Here is a 24,639-nt window from a genome sequence, read left to right on the forward strand (position 1 = left end):
CTGCCAATAGACGCTGCTATGTGCGCTTTTGCGTGTGACTTGGTATCAGCCCGCGTTTCATTACCTTTGTATCTGCTGTTTTACTTTAATTACACAAGTGTATAATGACACTATGTGAACATTGGCAGATACAGGTTAACAAAATATCACAATTTGGAGATACTGCAAAATAAAATTTGATAAGTCTTCCCACTGTGATAAAGGTTGATAAAAAAAAGGTAATAGGGCCAAGGATTAGCTTCTAACTCTCCATCTCCCCCAGTACCAGCAGGAGCAGAGCTGCCAAGCAGCGGCAGCAGCAGCTTTCTTTTCATTGAAAGAAAGGGAGGGCGCTGGAGCCGGGCTGCACCAATTCCGCGGAATAGGGGTTCATGCGCAGCTCAGCAGATGTCACATACACGTTTCTGCTAACATACGTGTAACTCCGGCAGCTGCGGAGGCGCCTTCTCTGCAACCGGAGCACGTCACCTGCCGGGGTGTGCGGCCCGTTGAGGATGTGACTTTTGGCGGGAGTTTGTCAGTGTGTCCTTCCCCTGTGCACTGCTGGTGCTGGTGGGTGCCGAAGGAGGAGGGAGCCTGGCTGGCTGCAGGCGGGAGAGGGACGGGAGCAGCGGGTCCAGGGGTATATACAGTAGGCTGCAGTGCTGTTGCTGACCGATAACAACACAGCCAGGTAAGAGGCTGGTATTTGTTATGGCGGTGTATGAGGGTACATAATGCTGCGGCTGGCACCCTGGGCACAGCGCCGACCTTATTACCTACGGACGTTCCATTGTGTAGTACATACATAACGCCTGTGGTGCACAGTGTATTCTCTGCTGCGTACTCTTCTCGTCATTGTCTGTGTTATATTTAGTCATGAGAATAATTATCAGATGTAGTAGATGAGTAATGTGTTTGCAGAACATGCGCCGCCTCTGCAGCCTATGTTCTGTTCTCAGTCTCTGCGTGTTCTGTGTGTGCGGGAGAAGGGGGAGTGAGAGGCATTTAAATATCAGGCTGGTCAAGAGTATGTGAAAGGGGTACTTTGGAAATATGTATCACATTTTCATGTTTTATACGTGTGTGTGTGTGTGTGTGTATATATATATATATATATATATATATATATATATCTCCTTCATGCATAATACTAGTTATTAGAAGATGCACTACATGGCACAGGCAGCCTGTCTGTTACTGGGGTTGCATGCTAATAAACTTGCGCTAGCAGTGGCCTTATGCCAGCTTTGTCTTCTATGTTGTTGTTTTCTTTTTTTTATTGTTCACTAACTCAGTGTGGTCCTCTGAGGGATTTAGAAAATCATCAATTTTGATCTTTTACAGCTTACACGTCCTTTATATTTTATCAGTAATTTGTTATAGGCAGAGTAGTTTGTGTTTTTTCCATTTTTATTTTATAGCATTTGCTTACTGTGCTCCATTACGACACATTTACTAGTAAATATGGGAAGGTCTTGTTCAAAAGTAGGTGTCTTCCTACCCACTGAGAATTACTTTCACTTTGGTTTAAATCACACGGTACAACCTGCACAACCAATGATATTGTTTATAGATTTCTCTTCAACCTTCTGTAGTGCAGGGCAAACTATTTTGGGTGTACACACTGATAGGGAGGGTACACACGGTCAGACTATCAGATCGTTATCTGATCATTCTGCATGTGCTGGTTCGAACATCCAGCGCATGCAGCAACTCCCCAACTACTATAACGACCCGTGATCAATGATCACAGGTCTCTATAGTAAACAGGCTAACATGGTCGATATCGACCTTGTTGGCCTGCATGCACGGGCAATGGTCGATATCTGTATCAACCATTCGTGCCTGCGCATCGGCAATCGTTTGGTCGTTGAAAGGGGTAATATTTCGGTTGATATAAACCAGGGGTGGCCAACCCGTGGCTCTTGAGTCGCATGAGGCTCTTCTGAGCGTCTAATGCGGCTCGGCAGACCCCAATTGTTACTGAGAATGCTGGTCTCTAATGCCATCAGAGGCTAAAGAAGCCTCTGACCACTTCAGAGGCCAGCGTTCCCAGTAATGCAGTGCGCGGGTGACGTCATGATGTCACCCGCGATGTGAGGAGCCCGTGCGTCTGCTGGATCCAGTTAGATCCAGCAGGCGGCGGAAGCAGTTGCAGCGACTGCGCGGTGGGACTTAGTGGTGCCAGCCCGGAGGTAAGTTTCTTCATGGGGGGGGAGGGAGCTAGTGCTGGGGGCACTACTACAGGGAGCATTGCAGGAGGGGAACAGCTACAGGGGGCATTGCTTAATGGGCACAGCTACAGGGGACAGTGCAGAAGAGGCGCAACTACTGGGGGGCATTGCTTAATGGGCACAGCTACAGGGGGCATTTCAGAAGGGGCAACTACTGGGGCATTGCATAATGGGCACAGCTACAGGGGCATTGCAGAAGGGGCACAACTACTGGGGGAATTGCATAATGCGCACAGCTACAGGGGGCATTGCATAAGGGCCGCAACTACTGGGGGCATTGCTTAATGGGCATTGAAGAAGGGGCACAACTACTGGGGGGCATTGCATAATGGGCACAGCTACAGGGGGCATTGCATAAGGGCCACAACTACTGTGGGCATTGATTAATGGGCAATCCATATGGTGCACAACTACAGAGGGCATTGCATAAGGGCCACAACTACTTGGGGGCACTACATATGGGGCACAACAGCGTAATGGGCACTGGCATTCTCAATTTATTTTATGTGGTTCTGGATTTCAATATGTATTTTATGTGAACGTGGCTATTGCAATGTTTTCTGTGTTGCTCTGGCTTTTTCTTTCACTTCAACAGTGAAAACTGTATATTTGGATGATTATGTAAAATGTTTATTTTCAATGTCCTGGGCTTGCCACCAGCGTGACTAAAAACGGAGGTGTGACACAAGGTCATGCTCCTGCAAATGTCATACGGCGCGCGCATGCTATCGGCTCTTTCGATTGACTACATATCTTTTTTGGCTCTTTGCCTCCGACTGGTTGGCCACCCCTGATATAAACGATCGAACGGTATCATTATTGTTTATATTGACCAGAATATCTGACCGTGTGTACGCACTAATAATGTCTTTGATAGATATTTCAGTGAAGTCATCTCTTAACATGCAAATCGTGTTGAAATCGTCCAAGTTGGCCTGCATGTGTTGGCGACCATAGATATCGTTATTGTCCATGCGGGAACATGCATCGTTCGCTGCATAAAAATGAACGATTTATCATTGATCGATATCGTTCATTAAAATCGTACTGTGTATTCATCATTGGTTTTATTCTTTACATCACTCAGTGCTTTATATTAGGAATTGCCTATCGGCAGTCCCATAACGGTCTTTTGAATCGTTATGGGATTGGCATCTTTGATTTTAATACAGAGAATAAAGAAAATATTATCAATCTTCTCCAGGATTGATATTCTTTTTACACATGTGCTATTGGTGAGTTAGAATAAAGTCACACATGCAGTACAGTAAGACGTGCTGGGGAACAATTAAGAACATGCCTGCTAGCATCATAACTTATGAATTGATCCTATTGATACATCATAACTTCAGGATCGATCCAATAATCCTGTATCTTCAATGAAGTTTGATATATCCAATAGATCATACTTCGATGTTCGTCCCTACCTTGTATATGAAACCATTGATCAAACTGACAAGTGTGGTGCTAAATAAAAAAAAAAACTAGTTCATAATACAACTGTTCCTTAATCCCATATTTCTCCATGGTAATTTTAAGACCACTGTAGTCAATAAAAGTGATGTTAAAATTGGCGGTGACTTGTATTACATATAGATTTTGCTTATTAGTGACCTATAATTCTATAATATTTGATGTTACAGCCACAATATTCATACAAGTAGTCTGCAGCATATAAATGATTAATTGTTAATAAAATAAGGACACATGTAATGCTTGGCAATACACTGTCAGATAGAAGTCACCATTAAACAGACCAATTATCTGACTGCCATATACTGTCCGATAATTGGCCTTTTTTTCTGATTGTGAGTATATACTTTGTAAGCTCAAAGCACAAATTATTGCATCCGTCAAACATGCTGGAAGATTTTTGATTCCCAACAAGCGGATAATTGGTGTTCGGTTGCAACAGTACAATTATCGGCTGATCAGGGCGATACTTGCAGTGTGTATGACCATTTTATGAATGGGTTTTTTTTGTGAATTTGGTCCCTATATTTTCAATTTTTGGTTTAAAATTTTTTTGAATTCTCTTTGTAGGTCTACCCAAAACATCTGATAAAGCTATTGAAGGAAAACGTTATTTATTCACGCTTTCTGTTTCCTTAATGTAGGTCATAAAAGTTCCAGACTTGTTGGAAGTATTGTGTTTATTCTCCATTGATTTTTATTGCTGATTTATCAAAAAAATGACCCGTGATTACAAACCTGGGGATCTGATCTTTGCCAAGATGAAAGGGTACCCTCACTGGCCTGCCAGGGTAAGTTGAATGCTTTAATACACTTACATGTAATTGGTGTAAAGAAATATTCTATCTATTCCTTAAGGCAGGGTTCGACACATCCCGGGGGCCAGGTCGCCATGGTGACTATATTTTGTTGTTTGGCGACCAGATTTCAGGGACGGAGGATCCAAGGAAGCAGTTTCCCAGCGGAGGTTCGTGGGTGGCCATTTCACAGCAGTGCATGCACTGGCAGCATATTTTGAGCTGACTCCCGCCTTTGGTGACACCTTCACCCTCATCCATCCTGGCTGTCTGGCTACACAGAGCTCCGGTAAGAGCTTGTATGCAGACACCTTCACCCTCGTCCGTCCCGGCTGTCTGGCTCCTCCACCTGCGGTGACCTTCTTCCTCATCCGTGCTGGGAAATAACTGCACAGTGTGGCTGCGGAGTGGTGGTTTGCCTGGGGGGGGTGGGTGTAGCTTCTCTAGTGCTGTGGCCATGGGAGTTTGTCACCCGTGGAATATGTGCTCAGTAATGTTGCACTAGTGATGGGTAGTACTTTCTGGCACCGTTATTATTATATGTACAAATCTGGTCCGTTATTACTGGAGGGTAGCTGTGCAGAGCTGTGAGGAGTTTCCTCCATTTTACTGCAGCCATTCAACTGCACCCATTTTGTGGACTAATGCAGTGTGTGTAACAGATGAATAGCACACTGAGCTAAGGGCTCGAATCACACCCGCTCGCTAGATGCGTTCGCACGCAGCCATCAGCTGCTAAAGTATGTAAAGCCCGTGATCGCACGGCAAGACATTAGTACGCCCACTATGTCCTAGCGTGCGATTGCAGTCTGTATGTAAGACACCCACCAGCCAGTCATAAGACGCCCACTTTCCCTTCGTAACAGACGTCATCTCCAGGAAGTGTATGCAACAATTAGTAACATCGAGTACCATCGGAACCATATGCAGCACTTGTGGTTGACCATACCCTACCACAAGCACTGCGATTGCTGCAGTGTGTAACACAGACAGATGACGTGTACTATGATGCTGTGTCTTAATTATGCACGCCCCTGAAATGCTGTTAAAACGCTTGGGCGCACCTGCGTTTGCACAACCACACCCTTTACCTTTTACAAGGTTTTAGTGATGTATTTTTATTTTTTTGGATGGTGGTCTGGCGCCTACATTTTCATTCTGGCTCCTAGATTGTATAAAAATTTGTCAAGCCCTGCCTTAAGCCATTTAGGAAACATCACTCCACTATTTAAGTATGTTTTAAGCAAGAGTCGCTACATGAGATTCATTTCTCTACTGCAAAAAGCTTCAGTGTATTTAAATATTTAATTTTTTTTGGACAGAAGACATCAAGAGGCTTATTTATTAGAATAGCCTGGAAATTAACACTCGACTCATATCTCAGCAATAATGAATATATTCTCAGGATTTTGTGAGGTTTCCTGGAGACAGGTTCCAGTAATAGGCAGTCCATTTGCTTCTGGGTTCGGACCTGGCCGCAAAACTGCGTATGCGCTGCCATCCTGACAAAATATGCGCTATGCAGAAAACTTACGATGACTGTTACTCCAGCCCACCAGAAAGGGATAGCAAGAACCTGCTTATGCTGAGCTTCACCCACAGAGAAAGGTGGGCTAATGCCATCTGAAAATGGTGTTAGACACCCGTAAATAAGGTTAGAAGCTTGTTAAATAGATTTCCCCCATAGAAAAATATGAGGACAACTGCTGTGAGCGCTGTTGCTAACAAAGCTTTTTAGGTTTGATTACTTTCTGCGATAATTCATTAAACGTGCTGAAAAAGATGTTTCCGCAGAATCAGTTTGATATATACACCATGAAGTTATAGGCAAGCAGGATTGTGAAACAATTTTTTTTGGGGGGGTCATCTCTCAGTGTATGTGAAGCAGGTTTACATATTGGTATAACAAAGATTTTTGTCTAAAATGTAATCTTTTTATATGGGAATTCCATATACAGCAATGTTTTTTTCATTGTTTTAACATTCCTGGGAGGCAGTACATGGATTTCTTGTGCCAATTAAAGTAATTGACTTGCTGTTGGTAAGGGCCAGGCAGTTATTTCACATCCTAGCATGGTTTCATTGCAGTTGGTGAAGACAGTTACTGAAAACAGTTTACTGTAAACATGAAAGTACTTCTGCCATATTATAATTCATGGCAATATTCAGTATGAAACAGTTTAGCTACTCTGACATTTTTCGAATATCTATGAGCTAGACTATTGCCTGCAACCAAAATATACTCATGCCCCTTCAATGCTCATCAGGCTTCCCAACATGCCCTCTGATGCATGACCTCCGGTGCCCAATTCATAGTATGCAACCAATTCAGTCTGCCCCACCACAGTGCCCTCAATACATAGTCTGCCCCAACACAGTGCGTCCAAAATGTGTCAATGTTAAATTAAATTAATGTGTACAGGGAGGCAAGGCTGCTCTCCCTGCATTTACTGCCTGGGATGGGATCTGAGAAACCAGCAGAATGACCTGACTAGGTCTTGACCCTTCATAGGTGGGCAAGTACCTAACTTGTAGCTGGGCAGCTGCAGGAACACCATGGAGTGTCTGACATGGTTTATCAAGGAACCCTGGCCTACTCTACCCCCTGCTGTTGCTTCCAAGTTTACATTCATGTACTGCAAGGGCTCTTCCTGCAGAGCGAGCTACCCGGTGAGCTCCATGACAAACCAGCCTACGCTGTTCAGCAGGTGAGGAAGGGCAGCCAACAGCATGGCATGTCTGAGTGATAGTTATACAGTAGCCCTTTTCCCAGGGTTGCTTGTGTGTGTCTTCAGCCAGGAGGAAATTACTTCACAGAAAGGGTAGTGGATGAGTGGAATAGCCTCCCACCAGATGTGGTTGAAGCTAAAACAGTGGAACAATTTAAACCCGCTTGGGATAGGCATAAGAAGAGTCGTAAGGAGCAAATAAGGTTGAAGTTGCCAAAAAGATGAATGAAAAGGGGCAGACTAGATAGGCCAAGTGGTGCTTATCTGCCGTCAAATTCTATGATGCTGTGGCACTGTAGCATCCGTAGTGTTAGTGGTCCACAGTCCTGGGGTCTATTCCCAAAGGCAGGATTCCACCTTGTGCCACATAAAGCTTGTAATGTGCTGCAAGTTCTTTATCCTGCTCACCAGTGGTCTGTGCGTTCTGAGTTGCTAGCCGGTGAGCTGCTGTGGAGCTGTTCAGTATAGGGTTCACTGACCCTGGTGTCAAGTCTCTATGGCTGCGAGTGGGGATTTGTGTTTTGCTACCGGCAGGCTGTGTGATTGCACTCGCTGGGCGGTGAGGTGCTTAACGATCAATGCAGGATTGCCAACACTGCTGCCATGGTTTCCAGGTCATTAGTTATGCTACCCCCAGCGGGCCAATACTCTTCTTATTGGCGCTGCAGCACGTTTTCCAGGACCTGCGTACATTTTGAAACAAAACACCTCCAATCACAAAACAGGGGTGGGTCCTAATTTGCATGACTACTACTGGATGCAATAGTCATGCAGTAGGACAGAGCCGAGTTTTGTTTCTAAACGAAACCACACTTAACACGGACGGGCTGGAATCTGCAAATCCGGTCGCTAGGCGTAAAACCTTTGTTGACCTGGGATTTGCCGAGCCTGCATTATTAAGATGTTGGCATGCCGGGGTTTAACCTCACTGTGCCTCCATTCTTCTTATTGACATTTGGAATGTCAAACTCTGATACCGAATCTGTAGCATAAATGTGCCAGCCCTGGCACATGTAAGTTGTGTAATATATTATAAAATATTTATTATGTTTATTTCAGAGATTCATGGATTATGCACCAACCTGTATGTTAAAAATACTACAAATGCCACTTTCACACCAAATTTATAACCCAGGTTCTTGCCGGGGCAACCCGGGTCCTGGCTTGGTGTGAAAGGGTCAACCTGGGTTTTGTGTTTCGGGTATCCGAACCTGGTCACATCCAGGGTTGAACACAGGACTGACCCGTGTAACGGTGTGATGTTGAATGTTACCGGGCACTCATTCCCGGTGCTATTCAACATTGCATTTAAATGAATTCCCCTCCATGTTTGTCAAAATCACTTTGGTATATTTATTTATCTTAAATATAAAAGATTGGTGGCAACCTTTAGACTATTAAAAAGATATGAGATTAGTAGCAAAATTGTAAAAACAAATCACTTAAAATTGCAACAGTAATAAAATTTGAAATGGAATCTCAGCAATAGAACAAAGAAATGTAGACAATTGATAGGACAGTTTGGTAAAGATCGATGTATGGCAATATTGACTATCGCTACCGAATGAAAAAAAATTGGTCAAAAAAACATGAATTTCTGGCATAGATAATTAAATAAAACTGATGTCTAGTATATAATTTAGTACATTGACAATAATATACAATTAGAAAAAAAAGAATGTAGACAAACATCACAGTCTAAGAAATAGTGCCAATAATTTGTCCATGGGTACCATAGGCGTTGGCGCGTATACAGTATAGAAGTATAGCTACAGACTTTAGCAAACAATGTTTCTCAAAGAAAGAAAAGGTTACTTGAATACTTTGAATTCACTTGTTATAGTAATCTTGCAATCACTTCTGTAATACTGTTACAACTACTAGGTATAGCTCTCAGCTGCTATATGCAAATATAACTAAGTCACTTGGTTAATAAAGAAATTTAAATCCGCAATAATCAACCCCTTTCCCGATTTGAAGAGAACTTCTGCGACATTTACCCAGGCTTGGAGTCTCCCTCTCAGTTCAGGGACTAGCTTGTAAATGCCCAGCTCTGTGAACCCTGGTCTGGCTCTCTCTATAAATGTCAGCTTCGCTCCACTATCTCGTAGGGATGTGTGTGGATCTTCACTACAGCCTGCTGCCCAACCAACCCAGGGATTGTCTGCCCTGTGGTCCTGAGCGTAACTTAGTCCTCCTACGAGCACTGTAAGGCTGATCTCTGCAAGTGCAGAGATCAGCTGCAGCAGGGGGGGACTGAAGAACAGTCCTCTCTGATACGCTCCACTGTGCTTGTTTTGGGAGGGAGGGGCATTGCCAGAGTGGAGGAGGTTTATATATTTTTTCAATTAACAAATGTAATATCCTTTGCTTAGCATTTGACAACAATAGATACCTGCCATAGTTTTTCTTTTTCATATTTCTGTCTTCCAATTGGGGACACTGGAGACAATGGGGGAGGCATGCTATTTTAGATGTTAAACTTGTGTTGTTGGTTTTTACTTTGGACCGGACTGTATGCGGCTCTTGTGTATACAGTCGCAAGCCCAGTTCTCTGTGGAGCCGGGCTGGGGTCCCCTAGCTGCAGACCTCAGCCAGAGCGGCCCGGCTAAGGTAACGGGTCCTGCTACCCCTCGGGACGCCATTTTGCTTTCTATTGGGCGGTTATTTCCCCTGGGTCAGTGGAGGCTGCCAGGAAGGGAGGTCATAGGGGATGGCGAAAGCCCGGTTTACCATGCCCTCACTGGTCAACCAAGAATAGAGGCCACGGCTCCTATCAGGCCAAACAGGACGGCGTTGTTCAACGACTAGGCACCTGGAAGGTCTCCGCCAGGAAGCGAGCTCTCCTGTTGCTCCTCCTATTTTCTCTTAGCGTGCTTCCCTGCTGGACTACCTGCTGAAGAGCTCTTCTCTCATCATGCTGAGTATCCATCTTCTCCATCGGTGCTCCTGCAGTTCAGTAGTTTGAGAAAATGGCAAAACCTCCTATCTAGCTATAGTTTGCTGTGTACTCTTAATAATTCTGTGTGTTTGCTTTCTCACTACTGTTATACTATAATGACTGGTTTCTTGACTAATTCAGTGGGACATGCATTAGACATGTGTGGGTTGTTTCTCAGTGTTGTTGTTTTTTTTTATATATACATTGTGTCACCATGTGTTCTAAAAGGAGCTCGAAGGCTGCTGACAAATTTTCTAGCCATAGATGCAATCGCTGTCAAAATAAGCTTCAGAGTGGGGATCCAGACCACATTTGACTCTGCAAGGCATATTTTGCAGAACCACCGGGTGATAGTCCCCCAGGTTCATCCCCATCTGAACCAGCTTGGGAATGTGTCCTATCTAATGCTATGCAAGAGCTGTCTCAGCAATTAGCCCTATATAGACAAACTCCTGCAGCTGCTCATAGCACTATTACCCAACCACCCTCTGAAGAGCCTGCTTGGGTGTCTAGTTTATCCCAGTCTGTACCAGGGTTAGTATAGAACATCCTCCCTACCCTGCATGTTAGATCCAGCGGTTGCACGCACTCAGAAGCGCCGTTTATATATCCCAGAGGTGCAGGATTATCTTTCTGGTTCTGAAGTTTCCTAGGTGAGGAAGCCTGCCCGCAGGAATCTGATTTTGAAAAATTCTCAGTTTTTGAAGAGGTTTTTGATCTAATAATGTGGAAGCTTTAATTGGGGTGGTTAAAGCCGTCCTTCAAATTAAGCATCCTGAGGGTGTCACCGAACAGGTGTCCACCTTTTCAAGTGCAAGAAAAAGGAATTAATTCCTTTCTCCTCTAGAATATTTGTTTGAAGCCTGGGATCAGCCTCACCGCAAATTTCGGACTTCCAGACCTATCCCCTTTTATCCTCCTTCACCACAAGGCTATTATTCCTCTGCCAAATGTAGCCACGCTTAAAGATATAACTGATGGGAAACTTGATGGGTTTCTCATCTATTTTTACCAGCACAGGTCTCTCACTTCGTCCAGCACTCTCCGCATCTTGTGTCAACCAGGCCATGTAACGTTGGGTGCGTTCCTTAGATGACAGCCTACATATTGGTAACGTGCGGAGCTCTTACCTTTTGGAGAGCCTCAGATTGGCATCCAGGTACTTGGGTGAATCGGCTATTGATTCAGGGATTTGTCTTCTAGGGCCTCAGCTTCTGTCATTGCTGCCTGTCATGGTTTGTGGTTAAGCACGTGGCAGGCGGATGCAGAATCTAAAAAAGCACGAGTCTCTTCCGTTCAAGGGTGACGTCTTTCTACAACGGATGGTAGATGTGCAACTTCAGATCCGACAAAAGCAGCGGTTCTACAGGGGTCCATAGTTTCCCTGTTAACTCTCAGAATTCATGGTCAAACCTCTTTCTCGTTCTGAGGTAGGATCTTCCGTCCCATTGTGAATCTCAAATCCCTCAATCCCTCAATCTCCATCTTCAGGTTCCCAAATTCAAGATGGAATTCCTCAGATCGAGTATTCAGTCCTTGGAACCCGGCAACTTTATTGTGTCCTTCATCAAGGACGCTTATCTACACATCCCAATTTGCCTGGGTCATCAGTCCCTTTTCCATTCCAAGCTCTATCGTTCGGTCTCTCAACAACACCCCAGGTATTCACAAAAGTGGTGTCAGACGTGGCCACTTTCCTTCAACAACAAGATGTAAGAGTTTTCCCTACTTAAACTACCTCCTTCTCATGGCGAGAACGTCGTCTGGAGATCCATATCACCTTGTTCACAACTGTCTCGCTGTTGTTCCTGACCAACAGATGCTCCATCTGGGAGCTTTTCTGGACACTCGGTGGATTTTCTTGCCAGGTAACAAGATCTTGGGAGTTCAATCACTTGTACAACTGCTTCTCCAACGGTGTAGACCTTCAACATGGTGGAGTTTGCTCAGTTTCACACCTGGTGTTTTCATAGGCTGCAGCTGTCCAAATGGAACAGCTCTCCTCTTTTAGATACTCACAGGTCATCTATTTGTCTCCCAAGACAACAGTCCCTACTGTGGTGGTTGATCAGACCTCAAATGAACAAGGGCTGTCCTTTTCTAAATTTCATCATGGACAATACTTTACTATGGATGCCAGCCTCCAGGGATGGAGCACATCTAACCCTTCACATGACTTTTCAGGGTTGTTGGTCATCTCTGGAGGCGCGTCTTCTCATCAATATTCTCAAACTCACAGTGCTCTATCTAGCTATGCTACAGGCTTGTTACCTTCTTCAGGGCCTCCCTATCAGGGTCCAATCACACAATGTGATGCTAGGCGCTTATATAAATCACCAAGGAGGATTGAGAAGTGCGCCGGCTATGAGGGAAGCGGCGTGCATTGTAATGGGCCAAAAAGCATACTTCGGCCATATCTGCAGTTTATATTCCTTGGGTGGACAACTGCGAGGCAGATTATCTCAAGGATTTCGACTTGGTGGAGTGGTACCTTCATCCAGACATCTACCAGCTTCTGGTGGAACGGTGGAGACACCCAGAGATCGACTTGATGGCCTCCAGACATAACTACAAGATCGACAAGTACGGTTCTCGTACTCTAGATCCGGCGGCTTACCTCTTAGAAGCCTTGTCCACTCTGTGGAACTTCAGGATGGTCTATCTTTTCCCTCCCACGACTCTCATTCCGCGAGATCTTCTCAAGCTACGCGAGGAATGTGTTCTAACAATCCTAGTAGTTCAATATTGGCCACGATGCTCCTGGTACACAGATCTTCTTCGCATGTTGGTAGCCCCCCTTGGCGGCCATCTCCTCACCCAAAGTCCATTTCATTACCAAGATTTACAGTATCTGGATTTGACAGGGTGGCTATTGAGACAGCCATCCTGAGGGCACTCTCGCATTCCGTGGTAAAGACCATGGTCAGGGCCCGGAAGCCATTGTCATTTAAAGCTGAAAACACACTAAATGATTTACCACAAGATTTGGAAAGCAAATGAATCAAGAAAGAAGAGGCGATGGTCAGTTAGGATTTATTTTATATGTTATATAATACATTCAAAAGACAATACAAGATAATAGTGTGCAGAGAAAATTGCACCTGCTCTCTCTCAACGGAAGCTAATCAGTAGTAATTATAAGGTTAAAATGTCATCATAAAATAACATTACCAGAGGGCACTGAACTGTATTAGTAACCGAAATTATCAGCAGAGTACCATTAAGCAAGCTTACACCAATGAATCATGATGTTAGTATAAGAAATAATTAGAACTTGCTTAGCGATAGCAATTGTATATAGACATCTGACTTCAATATATGCTTATTCTAGCTGGAATATTCATTGCTCAGAAAAAAATGGTGACAAAATTTGCAGCAGTCTTTTGAATAGCTAATAATTAGCAGCTGGATTGTTAGTTGCTCATGGAAAGATGGTAAAAAATTGTAGCAGACTTTTTGTTAGGTAGCAAGTTAAATCCAACATCAGTAAGCAACACTGTTTCAAACAGGCTGTAAACTGGAATGCACAAGCTAAAAGTTGGGAAGCAAGCTGTAGCAAGCATGCTTGATTTCACAAGTCAAGCTGTCATAGGCAGGCTGAGCGGTGTGCAAGGTAACAGCAGGGAGAGTTAAGGTGCCCACACTCTGGACGATTTTAGGCACGATTTGCACGAAAACGACGCATCGGAACGATACATCATTTTTTTTATTTTTTTGAAATCTGTTTATTGAGCAGTGAAAAAATTGTTATACAATGTACTGTAAAACATATCATTCAAGAATTAAGTACAATCAAACATTCAAAGAAAAAACTTATTTCTTGACGTAAACAAAATGAATTCTTATTTTTCAATTTAGAACAAATATAGATTGATATAACACAAGATGTATCAAAAATATACAAAGCCAGATACCGTAAAAAATCTATCAATCTGGATACATAAGAGTAGCAAAAATTACATATATTACATTAAATCATTAATATAATTGGAGCATAAAGTCTATAACTTGCAAATTATTATACCTAGCAGTTCACATTGCACAATAATTATCGTAATCCTGAGTCGCTATGGGGAGCTTATTAGGAAGAGCGAGTGATATAATAATAACATATAAAATATGGAGAATGAAAAGGAACTGGGTAGAATGATGAGGTTGGGGGGTGGGGGGGAGGTAGCCCGATGACTAAGGCGAGATAGACAAGAAAAGAAAAGGCACAAGTTGTCTTAACGAGTGACATACCAAGGTATACGGAATAAAATCCTAGGTGATCTGTTTTAGCAGGAACCACTCGGAACGATACATCATTTAAACATTTGCAAATCGTGCAGCTAAAAGGAATAATGATCCAATGTGCGGTTCCGCAAGTTGTTTGTCGTATCTTCAGATCTTACCTACTGCAGGTAAGATCTGGCAATCTCCTAACGATGCACTGGAAATCATTAAGGACGCACGATAGGTCGTTAGTCACATTGCACAGTTTAGCAAGATATTGTCTGTCCAGGAGTTCAAGGGAAATCATTGATGACATCGCATCTTTTGCGTGTCATCCAATCGTGTGGGCACCTTTAGGCTTTTAATGGAAACATGCATGCATATAAGATGGCCTTTTTTTATGTCACTCTATCCCTTGTTGCTTACCCCACTTATCCTTAGATCCTGAGTAGTAATAGGACGGATACAGTGGCGTATCTAAAATGGGGTGCAGTGTGTGCGGGGCCCAGGGGGGCCCCGCACTGCACCCATATTTTTTTTTAAACTTACCTGTCCGAGGTCCCGCGTTGGGTGTCACTGCTGCTCAGAACACCGGAAAAATGGCCGCCGTGGTGTTCTGCGCATGCGCAGAAGACTCCTGGCACACTCTAGTGCCCGGAGTCTACTGCGCATGCACAGAACGCTGGAAAAATGGCCGCCGCGGTCATTTTTCCGGCGTTCTGCGTATGCGCAGTAGACTCCGGGAGCACTCTAGTGCCCAGAGTCTACTAATGCTCTGGTGGCTAGCCAGCCGCGTCAGTCGGCTGCCAGCCACTTGTGAGATAGGAGGGGGCCCCGCACGAGTAGTGCACACGGACCCCCTCCTCTCTTAAAACGCCCCTGGACGGATATGTGCTTTAAGGATTACGGGCAGGTCCAATTCAAGTATTACTGCCCGACTTCCTCACGGAGATATAGAATTCGTCTTGGATTCAGATATGGTGATTCGGCTTTCTCCTAGAGGTGTGCTGTAGGCTCTGGGGTCCACGTTCTTTTCCTCCACCAACAGCCGCTCTTAAAACCAGAATTTTCTCTGCATAGGGGCACTCTCCTTCTATGCATTTTTCTGCCTTATTAGCCTGTTGGCGGCTTCTTCAGGAAGTGAGTTTTACACTTGCGGCTATCGCCATATATATATGATAATGGATGATAATGAATGAAACAATTGAGACTGTTAGAAAATCTGTTTAACAACTGGTGTAACTCTGACACCCATTTCCACTCTTGCTTGGGTGTGTAAGGAAATTGAAAAATTACTTCAGTAAAGGTCCCCATCCATCTGCGATGGATTGCCGCAATGCTGCAACCCGGCATCGCAGGATCGCAGAAATCCAACATGTTGGATTTCATAGATACGACAATCACGATCAAAAAATGATCATTATTGTCAAATCGGTGAAATTTCAGCAATCCTGCGACGGATCGCTGAACATCGATGGTCCCCAGTCTTTCCGACCGGCAGATCGGCGTTTCCCATCTGATCGCCAGATGGGAGTTCTATTAAGAAGTGATGTTTGCCCATAGCAACCAATCAGATTCTACTTCTCATTTATCTAGCACCTTCTAGAAGATAATACCTGGAATATAATTGGTTGCTATGGGCAACATCACTTCTTAATAGAACTCCCATCTTAGTAAATTTACCCCTGAGGGTTTGTAGCCCTGGGTGCTTTGGTCTGAATTAGTGATCTTGCTTGACTGCAATCAAGAAGTATTTGAATATTTGTGGAATGCAGCTTTGGGTGCCTGGTTTTAGTGGTCTCATCTTGTCTTACCCAGTAAGGGCTGAGAGGCAGATGAGGCGTATTAGCAGACATTTCCTTTTATTGGATGTTCATGTGTTCCACAGGTTCTCAAACTCTGTCCTCAGGACCCCAAACAGTGCATCTTTTCCAAGTCTCCACACAGAATCACATGTGGATGTTTTAAAATGTGTCAGTGAGTAATGAATACAACTGTGCACCTGCTGGTTGACCTGAAAAACATGACCTGTGTGGGATCCTGAGGACCAAGTTTGAGAACCTTTGATTTATACTATACTGATTATGGTAAGATCCCGAAGCCGGAAATACACTGCACAATCATGCAGCAGATCAGCTGACTGGGACAAATGCTGAGGTAGCTGCTTGATAGTTTGAGCACCTCCATACACTACACAATGGATAGAGGAGATCTCTATTCACAGCTTGAAGTTGAGTGAATGATTGATGGTTGGGTGAATTGAACAGATTTGAAAACTAAACAGATCCAGACAAATTTTCAGATTCTGACCGTATCATACGCTGAATGATAATCACTCAAACTAGACATTTAGGATCTGATTCAGAGCTGCACGTAGTATCAATGCCACAAGCAAGTGGCCAATGTTTTCAGTCTGCACATGCATCTAAGTCGCGTATCACCTGCGTTCCCGATGGTTAACGCTCTGACGCAGAACCAATTTGGATGCAGAAATAGGCAAGTTTGGTAGACATTTATGGGTGTGACCAATGGTGCATTTACAGGGTGTGACCAATGGTGCATCTTAATACGTACAATAGCACGAACCACTGAATCAGACCTTTTAGTTAACTTATTTGCATCATTGCAATGTATGGCCAGCTCAAGCCAGTCAATGGGTGGGAAGTTTATATTTTTTCTGGCAGTAATTCTGCAAAAAGTGTGGGGGGGTTTGTTTTCCTGCTCCACTATGGGAAAGAGTCAGGGGGTGTTCAAATTAATTTACATTTTTATTTGACTCTTGATGCCAGTCCTAAATTTTAGTTCCTAGATCTACTTCAGGGATTCATTTACGTTTTTTTTTTATTTTTTTTTATTAGCATGTATTTAATGGGATGCAGTCATTATGTTGTCAATCATAATGACAACACTTCTGCAAATGTTCCATGCTGACATGTCAACATGCTGACATGTGAAATGTTGATATTCAGCAGAGACCGGAGGGTTTGGCCTTGGGAGAGGAGGATTAGGCACTAAGGGGAGGGTTAGATGTTAGCAGTACTCACCGCTGTAACTGCTGCAGGATCAGCCAGAAGTCACTGTCAACTGACCACCAGACCCAGAGGACAAAACTGAAAGCCGCCAAAGAATTCTGGGTCAGGGCTCCTTCACTTGTTTAAAAGTTTTTGTGTACATTATTACCTTAATCCTGATAGTAGATACCCAGCGATCTTCAGTGTAACATAGAAGAGGTCCTATAGCGTACTGGTCATAGATGCATTACCTCCATGTACACCTCACCAGTTCTGGTCCTCCTCTTATTCACATGTGTGAAATCGATACCTTTTTACTGCTCTTTGCCCCTACAGCCATTTTGTTTCTAGTTTTGCACATTTGTACTTCGTGAGTATCTGTAAAATTGTTAGACAAATTATGACCGTTAAAAAGTATTCTCAATAAAAAGTCATCTTTGTAGTGTATTCCTGCATACTGCTAATGAAATTAGTGGTAGAACGCTGGACTCCAGAGCAAGAATTCAATTCCCATCATTGATGCAGTGTCCTACTGGTACAACATGTTTTCCTTCGCACCTCCTATGAAAACATGCAATGTCTCCACTACCTGATATGTGGGAAACCTGCATCACTGCAGTGCCCGCACAACTGACTACTTCCTCCCGCACACATAGTCTGGTGTCGTATACTCCAGAACATAGGGGTTATTTGTAGAGTTGTAGGTACTGTCATTTGCGTAGCATATTTTGCAGGATTTGAAACTGAGCATGCTCAAAAATAAGCTCTTCCGAGTGCGGCTATGCAAACAAGCACAACTTCATAGGTAGAAATAGGGTAAAGAAGCTCTCATGTTTGCAATGTTCCCACAACTGTGGGCCATGCAGACCAGCACATAACTAAATATGTGCCTGTTAGGTGAAATGTCTTGTGCACTGCAGGTATACGTTGATGGTAACTAGTAGTAAGTGAGGTGCATATAGGGCCCACGCAGAAGCGGATTCATCTCTAGGTGTGTACATGACTGCATATGGGCAGAAATATGCTATTTGTCGGTACCTGCTTCGTATCAATTTTTCCCTCCCGCGGGACACTGGCAGACTGTTTTAGCGCTACAATGCTAAAAGGGCAGGGCACATTTTGCCCCTTTTAGATCGGGCAGGGCGCCCCGCTAAAACAGCCTAGTGGGAATACTATGGACATATGGCTGGATTGCAGTAAGAATGCTCAGTAAATATTTTTGTGCTTGAGTAACGGTTCTATTTCTACTTATGCTGGCTACACACTGGGCAATATATATCAATGGTACAGCTGATGAATGATCTGTCGGCCGTGTGTACACATGATATATCTGTGAAAGACAACTTTCACAGATATATAGCATCGGCGTGATGCACTGCAGATGAGAAATAGCTGAAAGACTTAATATTTCACATCTGCTCTGACAGAACCATATGCTGGCCACAGGAACCAGCGATAGTGACATAACAGCTGGTTCTTCTGACTAGACGTAAGTGTGTTTGCACAAGATTGTTTGTGCGTTACTTAGCCAAATCTTCAGATCAGTTGGCGGTCGTCCAATCTAACAATTTGTCTTTCAAGTGTGTACCCCACATTACTGCTGCTCCGTATTTGGTTTGTTATAATCAAATGTTACCGACATTGTTTTCTGACCATGCCACACTGCTATTGAACCTTACCTTGACCCTGAATCTTTTCCTGCCAAGTGTCCTGTCTTTTTTTTTTTTTTCCATGCCTCTTGCTGCTAATTTGTGATAACCTGTAGGCTTTGACCTGCAGTGATGTATATTGTCTTCTGAGCGTTACTGGTAAAGATGACCTCCATTATGCTCAGGGCAGTTGATCCACACCAACTGGTAGGAGCAAAATGGGTCTATTCTAGTGCTTGTTTACGGAAGTGTTCTAAAATAAATGGGATACCAATTTTATGTAAAGAAGCTTCACATGATTGTAACTGGTTATTCAGCTCTTGCATGAAACAATGTAGGTAATCTAATTTCTTTTCATTTTTTCCAATTTTAAATATATCTGTTTGTATTACTTGTCATAAAGTCTTCCTATTGTTTCTTTAGTCAGATTCAGTAAAGTAAATAACTAAGATGTAGTTTCACTTCAGTGTTGTGAGGGTTTTTTTTTTTTGGAGGGGGGGTTGGTAGGGGACAAATTTATAGGGATTCTAAGATTTATTATGGTTTATATGGCAACAATATAGTGCATATAATGTTTTTTATAATCAATGCACTTGGGAGGATTTATGTTCTTTTTAGAAAATAAATTCAATGCTCAAGCTGTTAAATTGCATATGCAGGTGGATGAACTTCCTGATGGGGCTGTGAAACCTCCCACAAGTAAAATGCCGATCTTCTTTTTTGGCACCCATGAAACGTAAGTATCTTATTTTTATTTATTTTTTTATATCTCTTTCTTTCCTTCAGTTTTTGCTTTTTATTTCTTCCTTAGATTTTGATGAAGCATGTCTTAAGTTAAAATCTGTTTTTATATTACAGGTTGAGTGTCCCATATCCAAATATTCCGAAATACGGAATATTCTGAAATATGGAATTTTTTTTAGCATGAATGAGTTAGTGATACCTTTTTGCTTTTTGATGGTTCAATGTACACAAACTTTCTTTAAGACACAAAATTATTAAAAATATTGTATAAAATTACCTTCAGGCTGTGTGTATAAGGTGTATATAAAACATAAATGCTTTCTGTGCTTAGATTTGGGTTCCATTCCCAAGATATGTCATTATGTTATGCAAATATTCCATAATACGGAATATTCCGATATCCAAAATACCCCTAGTCCCAAAGATTTTGGATATGGGAGACCCAACCTGTAGCAAACCTTTTTTTTAAAGTTGAGTCTTTTTTTTTTTTCTTTTATTACTAGGTGAGCAGAAAGTACCCAGATGTTAGCTTGGGTAGCTAAAATTTAGTATGCATTAGATTAGTATGGCTTACCTTCACTACCCACATACCCACAGTGTGGTAATTCCTGACACTTGAAATTGTGAGGATAATCTATATATATATATATATATATATCTATTTATCATCACGATTTCAAATAAATATATACACACACATACACACACACTACCGTTCTAAAGTTTGGGGTCACCTACAAATTTCAGAATCGGTATGAAATACCCTGGCAGCCCGACAGCGCTGGAAATCCCAATCGTCCTCAGGTAAGTAATAACTAACCTAACCCTAACCTCCCACCCAAGTGCCTAACCCTAATCCCCCCTGTAAGTGCCTAACCCCCCCTCTTCCCCGCTGCCTAAACCTAAGTCCCCCGGGGGGATGCCTAACCCTAAGTCCCACCAGGGGATGCCTAGCCCCAATCCTCCCTCCCCCTAGCCTAACCCTGACCCTCCCAGGGGGGGGTGCCTAACCCTAAGTTCCCCCCTGAGTGCGCTAAACCTAACTGAGACTGGCCAATAAAAGGAAAAGATTAATATGGGCAAAAGAACACAGACATTGGACAGAGGAAGATTGGAAAAAAGTGTTATGGAAAGGCAAATCGAAGTTTGAGGTGTTTGGATCACACAGCAGAACATTTGTGAGATGCAGAACAAGTTGAAAAGATGCTGGAAGAGAGCCTGACGCAATCTGTCAAACATGGTGGCGGTAATGTGATGGTCTGGGGCTGCTTTGGTGCTGGTAAAGTGGGAGATTTGTACAAGGTAAAAGGGATTTTGAATAAGGAAGGCTATCACTCCATTTTGCAGCGCCATGCCATACCCTGTGGACAGCGCTTGATTGGAGCCAATTTCCTCCAACAGGATAATGACCCAAAGCACACCTCCAAATTATGCAAGAACTATTTAGGGAAGTAGCAGGCAGCTGGTATTCTGTCTGTAATGCAGTCACCAGATCTCAACTCCATTGAGCTTTTGTGGGAGCAGCTTGACCGTATGGTACCCAAGAAGTGCCCATCAAGCCAATCCAACTTGTGGGAGGTGATTCAGGAAGCGTGGGTGAAATTTCTTCAGATTACCTCAACAAATTAACAGCTAGAATGCCAAAGGTCTGCAATTCTGTAATTGCTGCAAAAGGAGCATTCTTTGACGAAAGCAAAGTTTGAAGGACAAAACTATTATTTCAATTAAAAATTATTATTTCTAACCTTGCCAATGTCTTGACTATATGTCCTATTCACTTTGAGATAGAGAGAGAGAGAGCGAGATATTTTGAGAGATATTTATTTTAGTATCCACAATCTGCCGGCACTCCCAACACCATCACAGCTGCCTCTGGTATAAATATCTCCAAAAAAGAACGGCACTCATAGAATTCAAAGCAACAAATAAATGTATTGTCAGGTCTACGACCGTTTCTGGGCCGAAGCCCCGTCTTCAGGACCACAACAATTACAAAGCAAACAAGAAAACATAAAAACTTACCCCCCTTATGTACCTCACCTCTACCCGTTGCTCGTCTCCAGCCGTCCGCCGGAAGCACATGACCGCCGCACTTCCGAGAACAGCCAATTGCGTTGTCATAGAAACCCCAGCATGCGTTCCACTGACTTAGGAGCCTGACTGCATCCTCCGGCGGCCGGACCTAAAGACATAGCGAAACAGGCATCAATGAGTGTAGGCACAATGTCCCAATACAAAAACATACAAAAATGACATTAAAATTCAGAATATACAGACATGCAAGATCTATCATTGAGTACACCCACATATATATTAATCTACTGGACATACAAGTGTCACTTCAGAGAGATACAGAACTATTGAAATATAAAATCAAATCCATTACATAAGGCTATTCCAATTGATCTTTTCGTTTAATCCATGGTATCAAGTTTCAAAATCCACTTGGATTCCTTAATAAGTAACTGCTTCACCCTGTCACCACATCTCATATTTACAGGCACATGATCGATCATAAAATACCGTAATGAAGCCAGAGTATTCCCCACCTCCTTAAAGTGTCGGGCAACTGGCTGATCGATAGGTCTGCGATCAGGTTGTCATTACAAGGGAGAACTATGTGCTGCCATTCGTTCTGAAAATTTACGTGTTGTGTGGCCCACGTAATATAATTTACACTGGCATACAATAATGTATAGAACATACTCTGTGGAACAGGTAAGGTATACCTAATGTCAAACATTTTATTAGTATGAGGGTGTTTAAAAGCATGACACTTATTTAGATACGGACACGTCGTTCAATTGCTGCACCGATAACATCCAGGTTGTTTCCTATGTACATTCGCTACTAAGGGAACTGCTTTGCCCGTAATGTCTGTCTTAACGAATCTATCCCTAAGGTTCCTACCTCTTTTCAATGCAGCATTAGGTCTACTGTTCTTAAAAATGGGGAGATCTTTATCCGAGAAGACTAGTGGCCGCAACGCCTGAGTGGCTCTCCTGATAATGGGACTAGCTGTAGTAAAATCACTAGTCCAAAGGATAATTTTAGAAGAATTTCTCTCCGTGGGGCATAAAAAATCACTATGGGACATACCCAACACTTGTAGTTTTTGCTCCCTTAGAATCTTAGGCTCATACCCCCCTGGAAATAAACTTCCCAATCAGGGTATCTAATTCTCCAGGTACCTTGTTCCGCATCATCTGAGATAAAGGGAGACCCCTCTTAAGGGGTTCTGGATGATGACTGGAAGCAAATAGAAAAGTATTTCTATCCGTAGGTTTATAAAAAAAAAAAAAAACCTCGGTCTGAAAAGCTTGATCAATCAGTTTTACTTTAACATTTAAAAAATGTACTTCAGACTCATGACATACAAAAGTAAACTTAATTGGAGAGTCTGAGTTATTAATTTTCTTCATCAAGTCGATAAATCTGTCGGTACCCCTGGTCCACAGAAGAAAAATATAGTCAATGTACCGGGTGTACCACAGAATATCTCTCTGCACCTCAAAGTCCTGGAAGAACTATTCTTGTTCTTGCTGAAACATAAAAACATTGGCATACGAGGGTGCCACAGAAGAACCCATGGCACACCCTCGTAGCTGCAAAAAGAAACCACCATCATGCAAGAAGTAATTGCGACATAATGTTAACTCTAATAACTGCAAGAATAGACCATGATCATAAACAGACTTAGGCAAATTAATATCCAAAAAATGTTTCATGGCTAATATGCCATCAACATGTGGGATGGAAGTGTACAAACTGCAGATGTCTAAGCAGCATAACAACGTGTGTGAAGGAGTATTACTAAATTCAGCTAGTTTGTGTAGGAATGTTGAAGTGTCCTTGAGGAAAGTAGGCTGTCCACACACCAACGGTTGCAATATAGAGTCCAGCAACTGCGAGACCGGTTGAAGAAGTGAGTCTCTTGCCGATATGATAGGCCGCCCAGGGGGTTTATTGCTGTCCTTGTGTACCTTGGGTAAGGTGTACAGCACAGGTACCTTAGGATACTGAACCAAAGGGCTTTAAGCACCTTTTGAGGAATTTTCAATTGATCCTTAGCTGTAGTCAGAATATCCTCTAATTCCCTTTGGTATTCCGCAGTGGGATCTCTTCGCAGCTTTTTTATGCACAGCAATATCAGACAGTTGAGACCCAATTTCAGACCTATATGCATCAATGTCCTGAATCACGATTGCTCCGCCTTTATCTGCGGGCCTGATGACAATGTCTTCATATGATTCCAGGTCTTTTACTTCAGCTTTAGATAGATTGGGGTGGACCTTTCCAGGTCCTGCAACAAATTTAGTAACTGCCTCATCCAGTAAGCGACCAATCGTCCTTAATGATGCATTATGGGAGACCGGGTCAAAATTGGACCTAGAGGATCGTTTCAAAAATAGTGGGATCAGCGCTCGTGATTTCATGCTGAAAATGTTCCTTTTGTCGCGAATTTATGAGAAGCGCACCTCCAGTTAAATTCGTCAAAACGATTTGTAGGGACAACACTTAGACCTCGGTTCAAAACCCGAGTCTCCGGGGCAGTCAGTGATCTTTTGAAGAGATTGAAGATTACATTTTCTTCTTGGTAGGTGGTCTTCCCCTGCCTCTTATTTTGCCTGCCTCTGCGGGTAGTGGATTTGACAGGGATACGTTTGTTGGTAAGGGGACCTGACGTAAAGGGACTCTCTGGGACCTATTCAAATCCTCACTTTCTGAGACTTGGAAATCGCTGTCACTGTTACTGTTTGAGGAGTTTTTATCTCCTCGTCTATCTGGATTTCTTTTCTGCCATGGTCTGCATCTGGTGGCCCGCTCTTTATTAAACCTAGGAGGATCCCCCAATGACAGCCAT

General features: G+C 43.1%; 1 protein-coding gene across 1 annotated transcript in view; it reads left to right on the plus strand.

Moving 5' to 3' along the window:
• The first annotated feature begins 370 nt into the window (after positions 1–370).
• PSIP1 (PC4 and SRSF1 interacting protein 1) overlaps positions 371–24,639 on the plus strand; it is a 105,816-nt gene continuing 81,547 nt past the window's right edge. Inside the window, exons 1-3 of the mRNA XM_088472656.1 lie at positions 371–673; positions 4,334–4,480; positions 19,691–19,767. Of these exons, the coding sequence (XP_088328782.1) occupies positions 4,409–4,480; positions 19,691–19,767 (149 nt within the window). The 5' untranslated portion in view covers positions 371–673; positions 4,334–4,408. The remainder of the gene's footprint in view (positions 674–4,333; positions 4,481–19,690; positions 19,768–24,639) is intronic.

This window comes from Taudactylus pleione, unplaced genomic scaffold, assembly GCF_031769625.1.
Source record: "Taudactylus pleione unplaced genomic scaffold, aTauple2 ptg000127l, whole genome shotgun sequence".
In the NCBI taxonomy this organism is placed as follows: domain Eukaryota; kingdom Metazoa; phylum Chordata; class Amphibia; order Anura; family Myobatrachidae; genus Taudactylus; species Taudactylus pleione.